At 38.3% G+C, this 15,961-nt stretch overlaps 1 protein-coding gene across 6 annotated transcripts in view; it reads left to right on the top strand.

Moving 5' to 3' along the window:
• The window catches only part of diaph2 (diaphanous-related formin 2), a 372,049-nt gene that overhangs the window by 220,502 nt on the left and 135,586 nt on the right, over positions 1-15,961 (top strand). For all 6 annotated transcript variants that reach the window (XM_061725705.1, XM_061725706.1, XM_061725707.1 and 3 more), the window contains 2 exons: positions 8,330-8,431; positions 9,694-9,933. In XM_061725705.1, the coding sequence (XP_061581689.1) occupies positions 8,330-8,431; positions 9,694-9,933 (342 nt within the window). The remainder of the gene's footprint in view (positions 1-8,329; positions 8,432-9,693; positions 9,934-15,961) is intronic.

Below are 15,961 nucleotides of genomic sequence, written 5' to 3'. Positions count from 1 at the left end.
TGTTAAATGTGCATCCTAATTTAGCAAGGCGAGCTATTTGAAAGTTAAATTGACACAATGCAGCAACAGTGATTTAAACCAGAAACAGCACCACATCATCAGCCCATATGCAGACATTTTGTATGTAATATATTAAATACCATGGGTGATTCTAGGGCCAAGGCCACAAATGCATTGTTACCAGCTGGAATCTGATTGGCTCCCTTAAGTACCCCTGTCCAGTCACTCATCTGTCTATGATGATGATATTATTGATGTAGCTCCGTCTTATGCATCCTATTTGGCAAAACAAATGTGCCAAATAGGAATGACGCTTCTGAAACTTAAATATTTAAATTGAACCGCAGCAATAGGATGTTCAAAAACGTATTAATAGCAGTGAATGTTTTACTGAGTTTGCTGGTGAGTCATAAATCACCACTCAGCTCACGTTTAACAAACATTAAATTGAGAAGAAGCAGCCACTACACCCTGGACTTACACACTACACAGCAACGTTGTGGCTGTGCATGACGGAGGGTTTTCTCTTCTGGTCACTGCTGTCATCATGACGTGGGATTCTATGTTTTCCATAGGCGATCTGCCAACTGGAATAAAGGGATGTGTGCAAGATTGTTAGACAATTATTTGCTGCCTCTGTGAGAAGTGTAGCCCCCTGATGGCCCCTTGTAGAAATCCTAGAGCTGACAGTGTTGTATATTCTCCCAACACCTACTTTTATGTATATTTCATCAACCTGAACTCTGAGTTTCTTCATATTTTTCATATTTTAATATACTATTATTGCAATTGTTGTAATTAGTATTTATATTATTATTCACATGTATGTATATGCATGTATCCAACATGAAATCCAAAGTCACTCCGACTACATTATGTTCATGAACAGAAGCGTTGTAAGGTTTTGGATTTGCACTCCTTCCCTTCAGCTTGCCATGGCAACAACCTTTCTGCCAGGTCTCACAGGAGTCTTCCCAACTAGCCTTCCTTGTTATTATTATTTATCTCTCTTGTCAATCATCCACATCACCACCGTGCTCATCCATATGCATGGCCCCGATCATTACACGTGGCTGCTCATTGGCTGCAGGGCTTTCAGGACCCATGCCAACCTTTGTTCACTGCTGTAACAGGTGACTGTTGGAGACTGGCAAATTGTTGGGCATCATTTTCACAGTCTAAAAGTGCACATGTGGGACAAGGTGATAAGTATGGGCATGGTGGATTAGGGCTAAAAGAAGAGGAACAACTACCCCATGGGTTTAATTGTGGTCTATTTTGGCACACAGTACGTAGCAATTCTGCATCAAATGCTAATTTAACAGTGAAATGTAAATTTAATTAATGCTGATTTGGTTGGACTGGGAACATAAGACAAGGAAGGAGAGGGGTTGTTCAATAAACAAAGTAAAAGCAAAAGTAGAGGCAAGGGAAAGATAGAGAATGCTTAATTTGGTGCGATATCAAATATGCTTCATATATTGATGGCCGGGTCCCAAGGTACTACATGTACTGATGATCACCACGCTGCTGATCTCTGGCCAGAGGGTTCTGGCCAGGCACGCTGTGCTCAGGTAGAATATTGATTAAAGGCATACACAGTCACACATACTTGTACACGCATGCTCATTCAAAAGCATACAGACAGCAAAGTTCATGCACAATACAGCACAGCAGTTAAATTTTGATTACGTACAACCCACTCAGTTTCCCCTCTGACATTCTATATTTTCATAAATACGTTATAAAGAAGAGAGGGAAAAAAAATCTGTTTTCATTGTCCAATTCGGTGTCTTTGTGGCTGTGACAGATGGCACATCACTCAAAGAGACACTCTCAGACAGCAGACTACAAAAACAAATTAATTTCTCTTATTGTTTCCCGTGCTTGCTCACATCAGTTTGATTGACATTCCTATCACATTCTAGCTCTGTATCAGGATGACTTAATGCATAGGAAGCAATATTTACAACAGTGAACAGTGCACCTATTTCAAAAAAGAAATAAATATGTTGAAATAATCTTGTTTTCTGTACCAAATTCCAGCTTTGTTTGTCTCCTCTCTTGTATTTATGCACACATCTGCCTCCTTTGAGTTGGTCTTAATCCTACTTCACATCTTGGATGCCAGATGCAAATGTTCAGGTGTGTGCATGGGGAAGAAGGGAGGATAAAACTGATATTTTATTTTAAAAGGGGAATTTAATGTCACACTAAGTCTGTCAGGTTTTCCAGCCCCAACACTCAGATCAATCCCTCCCCCATCCCTCTCTCATCCTGTTTCCTTCTCTTTCAGCGTCTGCGTCTTTCTCTTAGTCTGCATTTCTCATTTACTTTAATACGATTTTGGAATCTGTCACACTCATTTTGTTGCCTGTCAGTCTATTACTGCAGCGTGGCTCAGAGTGAGATTTGAGGTATTTGTGTAGCTTGGTCGGGTGTAAATTCTGCATATGCAGCCTGTATGACTGGTGTTTACCCTTTAATAGCTCAGAGACACGATTTGGTATTTATTTGTTTGTTTTCCTTTTTTCTACTCAATTAGGCTTATTGGCTCAAAATTTCCGCCTATGTCAGTGCATAGTTTATTCAATCAAATGTAACTATAGGTATAGTATTTATTTTAGTTTAGTTTAAAGGGAAAAGGAAAACTCAACGGGAGAGAATTTCGTTTTAAATCACTAACTCAGACTTATCTTGAGGATCCCGCTGGTTGTATGTTGTTTGATCATCGCAGCTTGAAATATGGTTCAGCGTGCTGTATAAACATTTAATAGGATAGAGTCTGGATTGACAATTAGAGTTGCCTTTTTTTAATGCATTGTGATATACAGAATTTACTCTATAGCTCCAGTCCACAATAATCCCCTGTTTTTAAGATTATGCACAAGTATAAACAGTTTTATTAAGTGTATTGCTCATGCATGCCCAGCAACGCTCTGTATTAACTTGGCATGGCTTCGCGGATGCTTTGAAACTGTGCGCTCGATTCACAGGAAGCTGGCTGACAGCAGCAGAGATCAAAGTATGGAAGTAAAAGCCCTACAGATACTGTCATCCTCTACAAATGTTTACTCAACCGTAACCTGTATCTCATTACCTTTGCACTCTTTTACCCTCTCAGCTGCTTCCCTTCTTCAGGTGCAGGACTTATTTCAGCAATAGTGGAATAACTTCACCATAAACTACTACAGTTAAAAGGCAACCGGCCAACAGGGAATGGCAGTTTTGTTCGGCTTCCTCCGAGTCCTTCACTTGACCTGCTGTCAGTAAATCTATAGTAAATTGATTGAGTATTTTGTGCAATGACATCCTAATCTCTTTCAGAATAGAAGAAAAAACAACCGTAAACAATTTGGCACGTCTTTAAGACAGGTTTTTTTCTACAGATTGAAATGTATCAGATTTTGATAGACAGGCAAGTATTGTGTTTTCAGGCATTTTAACACTGATGGAAATAATTCGTGCTGACTTGTGCCATTGGGTGGCTGCTCACCCAGAAAAAGATGAATTTATTCAGCTTTGTTAAACTGGTGCACGTCATTTATTGATTGTGTGTGTGTGCGTGTGTATGTACAGTTAGGTCCATAAATATTTGGACACTGACACAATTTTCAGTATTCCAGCTCTGTACAACACCACAATGGATTTGAAATGAAACAATCAAGATGTGCTTCAAGTGCAGACTTTCAGCTTTAATTTGAAGGTATTTACATCCAAATCAGGTGAACGGTGTAGGAATTACAACACATTTTATATGTACCTTCCACTTTTTAAGGGACCAAAAGTAATTGGACAACTAACATAATCATACATCAAATTGTCAATTTTTAATATTTTCTTGCAAATCCTTTGCAGTCGATGACAGCCTGAAGTCTGGAACCCATAGACATCACCAGACGCTGGGTTTCGTCCCTGGTGATGCTCTGCCAGGCCTCTGCTGCAGTTGTCTTCACTTCCTGCTTGTTCTTTGGGCATTTTCCCTTCAGTTTTGCCTTCAGCAAGTGAAATGCATGCTCAATCGGATTCAGGTCAGGTGATTGACTTGGCCATTGCAGAACATTTCACTTCTTTGCCTCTTTGGTTGCTTTCGCAGTATGCTTCGGGTCATTGTCCATCTGCATTGTGAAGCGCCGACCAATGAATTTTGAAGCATTTGGCTGAATATGAGCAGATAATATTGCCCGAAACACTTCAGAATTCATTCTGCTGCTTTTGTCAGCTGCCACATCATCAATAAATATAAGAGAAGACTTCACCAGAGGAAATACAGAGGAAATACAGATGGGTTACACAAGGTGTAAACCATTGGTGAGCCTCAAAAACAGGAAAGCCAGATTAAAGTGAACAGTTCCTTCCCTTCTCCATACTCTTCTCTTTCCATCATTGTGGTACAAGTTGATCTTTGTCTCATCTGTCCATAAGATGTTGTTCCAGAACTGCATTGGCTCTTTTAGACGTTTCTTAGCTAACTTTAATCTGGCCTTCCTGTTTTTGAGGCTCACCAATGGTTTACACCTTGTGTAACCCATCTGTATTTCCTCTGTATTTCCTCTGGTGAAGTCTTCTCTTATATTTATTGATGATGTGGCAGCTGACAAAAGCAGCAGAATGAATTCTGAAGTGTTTCGGGCAATATTATCTGCTCATATTCAGCCAAATGCTTCAAAATTCATTGGTCGGCGCTTCACAATGCAGATGGACAATGACCCGAAGCATACTGCGAAAGCAACCAAAGAGGCAAAGAAGTGAAATGTTCTGCAATGGCCAAGTCAATCACCTGACCTGAATCCGATTGAGCATGCATTTCACTTGCTGAAGGCAAAACTGAAGGGAAAATGCCCAAAGAACAAGCAGGAAGTGAAGACAACTGCAGCAGAGGCCTGGCAGAGCATCACCAGGGACGAAACCCAGCGTCTGGTGATGTCTATGGGTTCCAGACTTCAGGCTGTCATCGACTGCAAAGGATTTGCAAGAAAATATTAAAAATTGACAATTTGATGTATGATTATGTTAGTTGTCCAATTACTTTTGGTCCCTTAAAAAGTGGAAGGTACATATAAAATGTGTTGTAATTCCTACACCGTTCACCTGATTTGGATGTAAATACCTTCAAATTAAAGCTGAAAGTCTGCACTTGAAGCACATCTTGATTGTTTCATTTCAAATCCATTGTGGTGTTGTACAGAGCTGGAATACTGAAAATTGTGTCAGTGTCCAAATATTTATGGACCTAACTGTATGTAGTATGTATGTGTTTTTTTTAATATATATATATATATATATATATATATATATATATATATATATATATATATATATATATATATATATATATATATTACGAATGAAAAAACATATATATATATATATATATATATATATATATATTAGGGCTGTGCGATTAATCTATTTTAAATTTAAATCGGATTTATTAATCACAATCGATGTTAAAAAAAGGAAATCGGAAAATCGATTTTCCTTTTTTGCAGCTGGCTGCATTACAGACAGAGCTCGTCTAGTCATCTTTGTTTGGTCAAGAAAATTGTAAATGTTGTCACTTTACTAAACTCAAGGAGGATTTACAGTATCTTTCAGTTGCACTTCATTCCCAATAGGGACATTTGTTTGCTATTTTTCTTTGAAAATAAAGATAAAATATTTGAAACAATTTTTTCCATTGTCTTTTGTAGTTTTACCAAAAAAAATCGAAATCGAAAATATTATAAGAGACACTTTTTGGACTCTTGCTGTTGTAATGTTGGTGCTACTGGTATACATTAATCCCTCAACACAGTAGCATGTGTCTACCACTTGAAAATGCCTGTCTATCCTGAAACATGTAATACGTTCATCGTTGTCTGAGAAGGTAAAGGAATATGTTTTGTTGCTTGCATGTTTCCAGTAATCTCTCCTAGACTGCTGTGTATGTCTGGTGGCCTATTGTGAGGAGTCTGGCGTAGCATCGTCTCCCACATCACCACACATATGGCACTGCCTTTGCCTCAACTGCACACTGTGGGGTTTGTGATAATTAACAAGATGAGAGACAAATGAAATGATGAGCACAAGATGGATTTGATGCTCCGCTACCTTGTCTTTCATTGTTAGTTGGTGGTATTCAGCATTTCCTCGTGGCACACAGCCTCGTGGTGCGTGTGATTGACTCCACTTTTTTGTGGAGTGTGCTGATAGCCAGTTTACATAACACTTCTTACGGTTCTTGACTGATACAACGTTGTTGACATGTTCATCGTTGTCAAAGCAGTGTTTAACAAGTCACTTTAATAACCCCACCCCCATGGGAGGCCAGTAAAAGTGACTGTTAAGAAAGTTAAATATTATTTCCCCCATTTTCAAAAAATACTGTTGAAATAATTGGGTTTTTCTCAGCATTCGAAGTAACTGTTGAACTGTTGAATACATATTTAGCTTCTCTGTAGGGCTCTATGATTATGTTATTACTAATGTATTTCTTAATTTTGCTGCCAGCCTGGTTGACCGTTTCCACCAGGCATGGAGCAGCATTAGTCACTGGACGTTTAGTGAATAATAAAGAACAGGACAAATAATACAAACTGTTCTGAATCATCAATTAGGTTCAATTTGATTTCTTTTACGGTTCCAATTGCACCCTTATTTTATTTATTTAAGCAACAATTCTTAATATTTCATCCAATATGATGAAAAACCTTCAGTATTGGGGGACTATTGCTTTCTTACTGAACTTAATTGGAGCTTTGGCAAAGCAAGCAGCATTGGATGGGATGGCTCCTTCCTAGACAAGGTTGCGAGGTTTACTTTCTTTATTACTGAATTCCCTGAGGAATAGACAGATGTCATCATTAGTGGGCTGTAGACTCGGATAGCTCTGACTGTGATGGCGGCACAGGTTTACAACTTGGTCCACGGGCCAGTGGCCCAATTTTCTTTCTGTTTTCCTCCGACTTCGGTTCCATCTGGTCATGTGATCCGGCACCGATCCGCTACCACTGGATAATTTTGAGGACCTAATGAGGAAGGAAGACCCAGAAAAGGGCACCTCTTCCCCTTCTTCTCTTTTGAGAAAATGAGTTGGAAAGCTACTGTGGTCAATTTTATTAACTTGGCTGACCTTCACACAAACAATTAACATTTACAGAAAATGCAGCCCCTCCCATTATCTTCCTCATCTCCATCTTAATCTTCGGCTTCAGCACCACCAGCTGCATCATTCAGCTCATTTTTGAGCCCCCCCCCCCCCCCCCCGATTGTTCAAAAGAAATTTATCAGGCAGTAACAAATTAATGACAGTGTCATCCTATGTGTTTCATAGTCAATTTCAAGGTGACATGCATTATGCAGGAGAAGGTCGACTGTCTCAAAGTCTCTGACATGTTCAGTAATTGGCCAAGGACCACAACCGCCACTGTCATGGTCACGAAACAATAGTGGACGGTGATTGCATGTAATATAATCACTTTACTGCTAGAAACACAGAACACTGTGGTATATTCTGAGTAAATTTAATCTGGCCCAAAAGGGAGTAAGGGAAAGTAACTTACTGTTAATATTTTGTTTCATTCAATTCACATTGCTTCACCAATATTTAGTATTGATGAGTTGGGAGTCAGAGCACTGTGTGCAGTCTTTTTCAGCCTCAGGGGTCTCAAGGTCTAGACTTAGCCGTGACCTGTCCATGAGTTAGAATAATGCCATATTTTCCAGGAATCACTCTCTTCATAATTTGAGCCCTATGAATCCTGATATTGCCATTTTGAAATACGCCTGTACGTTATCTTTCTGGGCACGTAACCTAGACTTGGCCAACTGAAGCAGGCCTTGGTCATAACACCGTCCTCACAAGCTCACAGGCTTGCACGATGGCCACTTGGCATGAGGAGCGACTCTCTTTTCTCTTCAATTAGATTTCAGTAGGCTTTTAAGAGACCTCAAATCCCAATCACTCATGATTCTAACAGACACATTTTCTGTTGGAAGACGACTGTTCACTGCTGTCATTCCAGATTTTATAAAGCATCGTGGAGTTCTCAAGCCAGTTTTAATAGTTTCAGCTACTTTTAGTTTTTCTTCTCAGATCCTTTTTAAGAAAGATGCAGAAAAATTAATTCTACCCACTGATACACAGCCATCAGTGCAAATATGTTCTTCATCTTCATGCTTATAAAGTTCTAAAAAATGTAGTCAAGATGATGTGCTTTTTTGAACTTTTTTGATTTGTAACTTTTATTTTTATTTTTTAATTCTGACCGGAACAGAAAATTGGATTTTTGCATTAACAGCAGCTCTCTGTCTGTGTCTTTGTTTTTGGATGTTTTTTCATTCGTAGAACCTGATTAAAAACCTGCCAGAGCAGAAAGAGCTGAGTGCCCTTGCAGAACTGAAGAGTGAATATGAAGAGTTGGTGGAGTCGGAGCAGTTTGGCATTGTGGTGAGTATCATGTGGTGCTGGTGCCTGTTTAATTTTCATAAGAGATCATCGTACTAAAAAAACACACTGACTCTATTTTCGTTTGATTCCTTGCAGGAATGTAAAAAAAAAAGCATACATAAATAAATAATAACAATAATAATATTTTCCTTTTCTTTATTCACTTTCAGGGTGATGGTCTGGTTTGGTCAGTGAAATAACTACAATTAGGAAATGAATATATTTAGAGGGATATATCCCCTATTTTAACCATCTAACCATACGAAAACCATCATTCCTCAAAAAAGTCAAAACTTGGTAATCCATCTTCCAAAGGCAGTTAAGGTTAAAAAAAAGTGCATTTGACTTGAGCAAAGAATAGTTCAAACATATTTGACGAAGGCTCAGGATCATGCTTTGACATTAGCTGTCATTGATGTCTCTGGATAAAGTCATAACCTAAGGCTATGAATACTGTTTGTAATGTATGTTGGTCTTTGAAAAATATACTGCTGAGCCGACCAGTTGATCTTTCCCAATGCTTTAATCAATTTATTATGAAAATCGAGCGAAGGCTCTGTCTTTTGCAATATAGATAACACTGTGGATAACATGTCTGTTTACTTGGTATCAATCTTCTTTTTTTGTTCTTTTTCACCTTCCAGTCATTAGATACACTGAACATACCGGTACTGTAGCATGTACACACGGTACTGTTTCGTAATGTTAGTGCACACACTCCCTTACACCCTTCAATGACTCCACTCCCAAGCCTCCACATTTGGTTTTAGGCCATTATATCATTTATGACAAATCTCTTTAATGGGAGATTCTGTGAGGAGGAAATTTCAGCACACAGCTAGATCCCATTTACAGGTTACCTGATTTTCAGTTCATTCCTTTCAAAAGTAATTACACTTCAGATCTAAAGTGAGATTTCTTTTCCTTCTTGGCCTTTTTATCACATAAAAAAGTTACTGTGTTGATTTACATAATTTTCATTGTGAGTCAGACTCTTAGGGGGCATATTTTTTTTATTTTTTTTTCCCCCCTTTGGATACAAATTATGTTTGAATATACTATATTAAGCCCTTTGTTCGTAATTGATTATTATTTCTGCAGTTGCAGGCCATTTAAATAAATCAGCTCTTCAGAGGTGCTGATTCGAACAAAGCATCAGAATTGCATCAGATAATTCTGCACAGAATGTATTTATTTTCACTGAAAAATAAAAATAAAGTGTTAATTTTCTTTTTCTCTTGTCATTTGATTTTGACCCTTAGATGAGCTCAGTAAAGCTCCTACGACCACGCCTCAATGGCATACTGTTTAAGCTAACCTTTGAGGAGCAGGTGAATAACATCCGGCCAGACATCATGAATGTGACGTTTGCCTGTGAGGAAGTGAAGAAGAGTGACAGCTTCCACAAGTTCCTGGAGTTGGTGTTGCTGGTCGGCAATTACATGAATGCTGGCTCAAGAAACGCGCAGACATTTGGTTTCAACATCAACTTCCTTTGCAAGGTAACGCACTCCCAAAACATACAGTACAGATAAAAAAGAAACAAAGTTTTGAAAATATCTATATGCAAAGCTGAGTTGATATTACTTTAAAGTGATTCAGGAACGGATTTCATTTAACTCCGCACGATACTTTTCATTTAGTTGTGCGAATTAATGTCACTGCAGTGCTTCTTGCAGTGAGAATGCTTTTATTTCAAATGTATTTACTTCCCCAGGGCACTTTTTTAGAATTCAAATGTGATAAGGTGAAACAATAAAACACAAATGTTCTAGTTAACTAGCTATGACAAACACAGAGTCTGGTACTGGTGACAAAGGCAAAAGTAAATTCCTTGAATGAGTTTACTAAATAGGTACAAAACACATCTGGGAGTTCACTTCCTAAATATTGGATGCCATTTCTTTGTTTTTTTTGCATTTCTGTTTTATATTGTTAAACATGCTTGCACTTGCACAAGAAATAAACCCTTTATAAGAAAAATAGATTCAAATAAGTGCAAAGCAGACTGCTTGAAAACCTAATAAACTTGACGGATAATGATCGTTGAGACACATGATAAGACTAAGAGCTATGTTGCATTGAATTGCAGAGTTGCACAATTACAGCTTTCATTACTCTTTTTCGCTCAGAAATCTTTGGCTACATCAGAAATTACGATTCACTGACATTGTGGAGCCTTAATCCCACCCATAACACCATAATGAATCTGATCTGTAATTAGCTCCATTGTGCTGTCATCGCTCAAACGTACCCTCTGAGGGTGCCACAATTTGCATAAGAACTTGGGCTTCTTTTTGAAATTTCTTTGAGAGTTGAAAAGCTGCAGTCCAACTGTTTTGGGTCTATGCATGGATTCATAGAACCAGACCCATGCTCAGAGGATTAGAGCCAAGTTACAACACATATGAGTGTTATGGGGCTTTGCTGGGGGACTGGAATTACTGGAGTAATGCTCACTGGATTGATTCTGTGTAAGAATAAGCTGCTGGACGGCTGAAGTTTAACACCATCACCCTCCACTGTAATGATTGTATTTATAGTTCTTTTAGTTTTACAAAATGTTATCTGAGATAGTTGATATTAATACGTATCAAAGGCCATCTCATTCCTCTTATATTTAAAGCCCATTGGTTATGCAGGTCCCTTTATGCGCAAAAGCCTAGTTGCACATTTGGTGATCCTGGAAGGTGACTGAATCAGTGTGGAGTGTTGGTGTAAAGCCTGATAATGCCTCAGGGGGTTGATTGGATCATTAATGATGGACGAGAAAGAAAAAAAAAAGTGCTTTCTCACTTTACTCAATCAAATAAATGACCCCCCTGGGTGGCACAACTAGAGAACCTAATTGGCTCATCGGGAAGGAGGTTGGTGATTGGTGTAAGAAGGGGACAAGGGCACGTTTTGACCCACCTTTGCATTCAGCCTTTCGACCGCCACTTCATCTCTTGCGTATTCACGGGCAGATGAATGTCTGGAAAGCCATCATAGTCTGGTGATAAGCATCTTCCCAACGCCCTGGGAATCAAGTCGGGAGCAGGAGTTTTCCAAAGTGAGGTGATCATTCTCGTCCTCCGCAGTTACAAATACTCTTCCTCTCCACTGTTGCTCAAGGTCTCATGCAAACTCACACCACAGTATTACATTGACGATCACATGCCATTCATTTGTTTTTAGGAATTTCTAAATACTGTTATACAAAGTTAGACTGGATTATAGTTTAATTAAAATTGATGGGTTTTATAGAATTTGCCCATGATTGGAGTGAATTGGGATGTATTATTTAAATCGAATTGGACTGAGTTGGGTTGAATTAGGCTTTATTTAATTTAACTTAATTTTGTTTACTTTCTCTGGAACATGTCCTGAAATGGCATTCTTTGTGCCATCTAAATTGACTGAAATGAATGCAGTTCTAGTTTAGAATAGTGTAGTCTACAATTTTAGTTTAAATTAAAATGAGCTCAGTTTACTTCTGTTGAAAGTCAACCTTTGAGGCATTCTCACTATTGGTAATACTTCAGAATGATGCTTGGGGAGAGGCAGCGGAGATTAGACCCAAATCCCCCAAAATATTCCTCTGAAACTGGAATGTATTATTTTCAGCACCCTCTGTGATGGTAGATGAAATCTCTAATGATCCACAGTGATGACTGTGTGTTGATGTCAATATTATATGCGCTTGGACAAATCTGCAATGAAAGAATGGACGTGTATGAAGCTTCAGTGGTTACCGACCCAAGGACCTGCTCCATGGGAACTCTGGATATGTATTTCCTCTATTAGGTGAACTTTTGCTACAGCTGTGTACAGGGACGGTATTAACGGGTGAATTTCATGTCAGTGTGATGCAGTTTAGTGCGGAGGCACATGTAGATAAAAATACAAGCAGGAACCTTTAAGCTCGAGCATGTTTTTAAAGAAGACCTTTAAAGAATATGCTGAAACCCCACTGAAATACAATGTTTTTTTTTTCTATGATTCAACAAATGCATTAATATTTAATCATAAAAAGTATTTAAAAATTAGAATGAAATATTACTTCTCCATTTTATTCCCTTCGCCATGAAAAAAAAACAAAGAAAAAAAAAGCTTTTACTGTCTCTGGCAAATAAACTCATTTTCTGTGCAGATGAAATTAAACTACAGAGGCAGGCTGTTCTTGGCATGCTAACGGGGCGTGTGACCTCGTGTTCAAAGTAAACTATTTTCAATAGTTGATGTGACTGTTACAATTACCAAGGCCGTTATACACTTAATGATCAAAACAGGTTTATTTCTATCCTGTATGAGTTGATTTTACATCCATGTGTTCACATTTTCAGGCCATTCTCTCTCAGCTGTGACTATGGATGCAGTTCATTGCAAAAACACATTTATTCTAGTTTTCTACTGATTAAGTGTAAAATGCAGCTATATGAGGAGTTATTAAAATGTGTTTTTACTTTGTTGCAGCTCCATCTGCAAGTTAAATTGAGCAATCAAGGACTGACAATCCTTCTGTTGGTGTGAGGGTTTTATATTCCCATTGCCACTTTTCCTGTTATTGCTTAATTTCTGTTTTATTTATTTATTTCCAATCAAGATATTTAAGTAGAAACTTGTTTGCTTGTAATACAGCTTGCCACTCTAAATTCTCTCATGAAGGGATGCATTGTACAACTACTTGGGGATTTGAAATAATGATACCTTAGGGCAATTTATGTTGTGAAAAATTGATTGATATCACTGTTCTGGATTTGCTCTCGGCGACACGGTAATGAAGCAATGTTTTCCACTTCCTTTGAATGAACAGTTTTGATTGAAGTTCTAAAATTCACACAAGCTCCATGGTTGTTCAGTTGTCCTATTAAAACATAATGGGATATGACACATTGTGAGTAAAGCTGCTGCTAAAATGGCATGTAGGAATATATATATGTGTATAAAAAAATGTATTGTATGATGTGAAACATAAGGTTCTTTAAATTCTGAAGAAATGCATGTTTAGTGCGTGGAGCTCCGCTTTGCACAGAGTATGGGGATTAGTCTGGGTTTAAATGTTTTCTGGACTTTCACATTGACACATACGATACCTCTAAGATATGTGAACTGAAATGTTTAATGTAGAAGAGTGTAAAACCAACATCAGCACCTGGAGGGTTTTCTTGCTTCCTCAATGCTATTACAAAAACTGCCATCAGGATGTGTTAGCTAAAAACAAAACTTTCATTTCACCACTTTTAAGGTACAGAAAATATGATATTGGCATGTACATTGGTGGCTTTGTATTTCCTCATTTGACCTCACACCAAAATGTGCTCACTGCAATTTTTGTCTGTCACAATTATATTCTCTACACTTCCACTTGAATTGGAATGATGTATTCCTATTTTTTTCTGCACATTATTTAACTGAAAAGGTTGACATTAGATTAGAGGTGTAGGAAGTATAACTAGAGTGGGATGTTGAAGTATTAGTGACATGGTGCATGTCCTGTTGGCCCTAGCTCCGTTTTATTATGTCAGTAATGTTCACCCTACAATGAAACTATGCCTCCAATTTCATCTGATAACTCTAATGCAGCCTTATCACCTGAAACCGCAGGGTCTCTCCATTTACACCCACTGCTCTTTATGAAACCCTAGCGTCCCCATCCTCCTACTCTGTATTGGCTCTAGATTAGTTTAGGTGAAAGATCCTTCTGTAAAGCATATGCTCATTTTGTCAGGGAAGCTTAGGGAAATATGCTACAACCTCGAGATGCACTTTATGCTATATTGCTGCCTCAGTAAGCATTGCATTTGAATACATAAGTAAACATATACATCCATATGGTGCATGCACCCCCTTTAGCATGCTTATTTTAGTAAGCCAGTGAGCCAAACATGTAAAAATAATTTATTAATGTGTAGTTTTGTGATGTATGCCTCGGACAATTAGTTCTGTATTTCTTTCAATGTTCTCTTAATGTACATCCATGGTCCATGGTCAAGGTTACACACGGCCATGTGCTACTGCGGGCTCGTAGCTGTAATGTTATTATCCATACAAGTACATAGTCATCTATTTTTCCATTTAGCTTTCCAAGCGTGCTGTTTGAAGAAAGACGCTATGGTAAAGAATGAATATGGAATAAGTTCTTTATGTGCTCATGTGAACACAGACACATACATGCGTAGCATGTGCTGGACTTTGATTCAAAATGTCACGTCTCACTGCATTATGGTGTCTTCGTATCCATTTGTAATTGATGCATATGCTTCGTGGGTGTCATTATCTCGATTTTATGTTCAGCAAATGGCATCACACGAATATTCCAAGTAGTCTTCGAAGGCTATCTAACTCGATTCTGCACATGAAGAGTGCACTGTACCTTCAGGTTGAAAGCTGTATTGGCACATAACGCAATACTGAATCTCATAATTATTAAACGGCTCTTATTTAGCTCTCAGCTTATACATTTAGCATGGCATTTTTTAAAAGATGTGCTAATTGAAGGGGACCTATTATGAAAAACACGTTTCTTCTTGCTTTAAGAGAAGGAGGAAAGCAACCAAATTCTGCAGTGTCTGTACAGCCGCCCGGATGAGCCATCCAGTGTGATGTGGCTGCTACGAGCCGTTCAGATTCTGCGCCCGTCGTTACGGAACCACGGAGCGATTTACATAGGCTGGCCTCCGATGCGTGAAGCCACACCCACAACTAACTCTGGCCGGAACAACAACAACTAACTCCGCCGGCCGGAGCTTCCGCCATTTTCTACGCGTCATTCAGGCAGCCAATCAGCACAGTGCCTCATTATCATAGCCTCCCCGTCCACTCAGAATCCTGCATAGAGAATGAGGTTAGAGAATGGGAAGATAAAGACATGGCTCAGAGGCTGAATTTCTAATTTATTTAGCAAAAACAAATCAAAAGCTTGTTTTTAAGACATTCAATGCCTGTTTAAATTAGGTATTAGATGCCATGATAGGTCCCCTTTAACAAAAAAAGGACAAGAAAGATGGACACTTTTAATGAACTTTGCTGCTGCCATATTGTTCATCTCGCATTGTCTAGTGTACATGTGCAACTCTCAGCAGAAATAAGATCGGAGTGAGATTCCTCACCTTGTTGAAAAACCAAGCCCCAACCATTTTAATTCTGCATTGACAGACGTACAGAACTAATTTTTGTTGCAGTTCCCCAACTGACCAATAGAGGCTGGCTCCAAAAGCAACACAATCCTCATTGACTTCCATGTTAGAGTTGGAAAATAAAGGATTCTTGTCTCAATCATTTGAATTGGCGTCCAACAACTCTGAAGGGGGTGACATTTTTTGTACCACGCCAGTAGAATTTATATCAAGTTATACATTTATTTTCTAATATGATTGATTGGCAGTCTGCTCAGCCAATCACCTCAGCCGTAATCTGTGCAAAGGCTGTAGGTGACGATTTTATTTATGTATATATATATATATATATATATATATATATATATATATATATATATATATATATATATATATACATGTATGTATGTATGTATGTATGTATGTATGTATG

The sequence above is a fragment of the Cololabis saira genome, chromosome 7 (genome assembly GCF_033807715.1).
Source record: "Cololabis saira isolate AMF1-May2022 chromosome 7, fColSai1.1, whole genome shotgun sequence".
Lineage (NCBI taxonomy): Eukaryota > Metazoa > Chordata > Actinopteri > Beloniformes > Belonidae > Cololabis > Cololabis saira.
The sequence above is the reverse complement of the archived record's forward strand: the minus strand, read 5'-3'. Positions and strand labels throughout refer to the sequence as shown.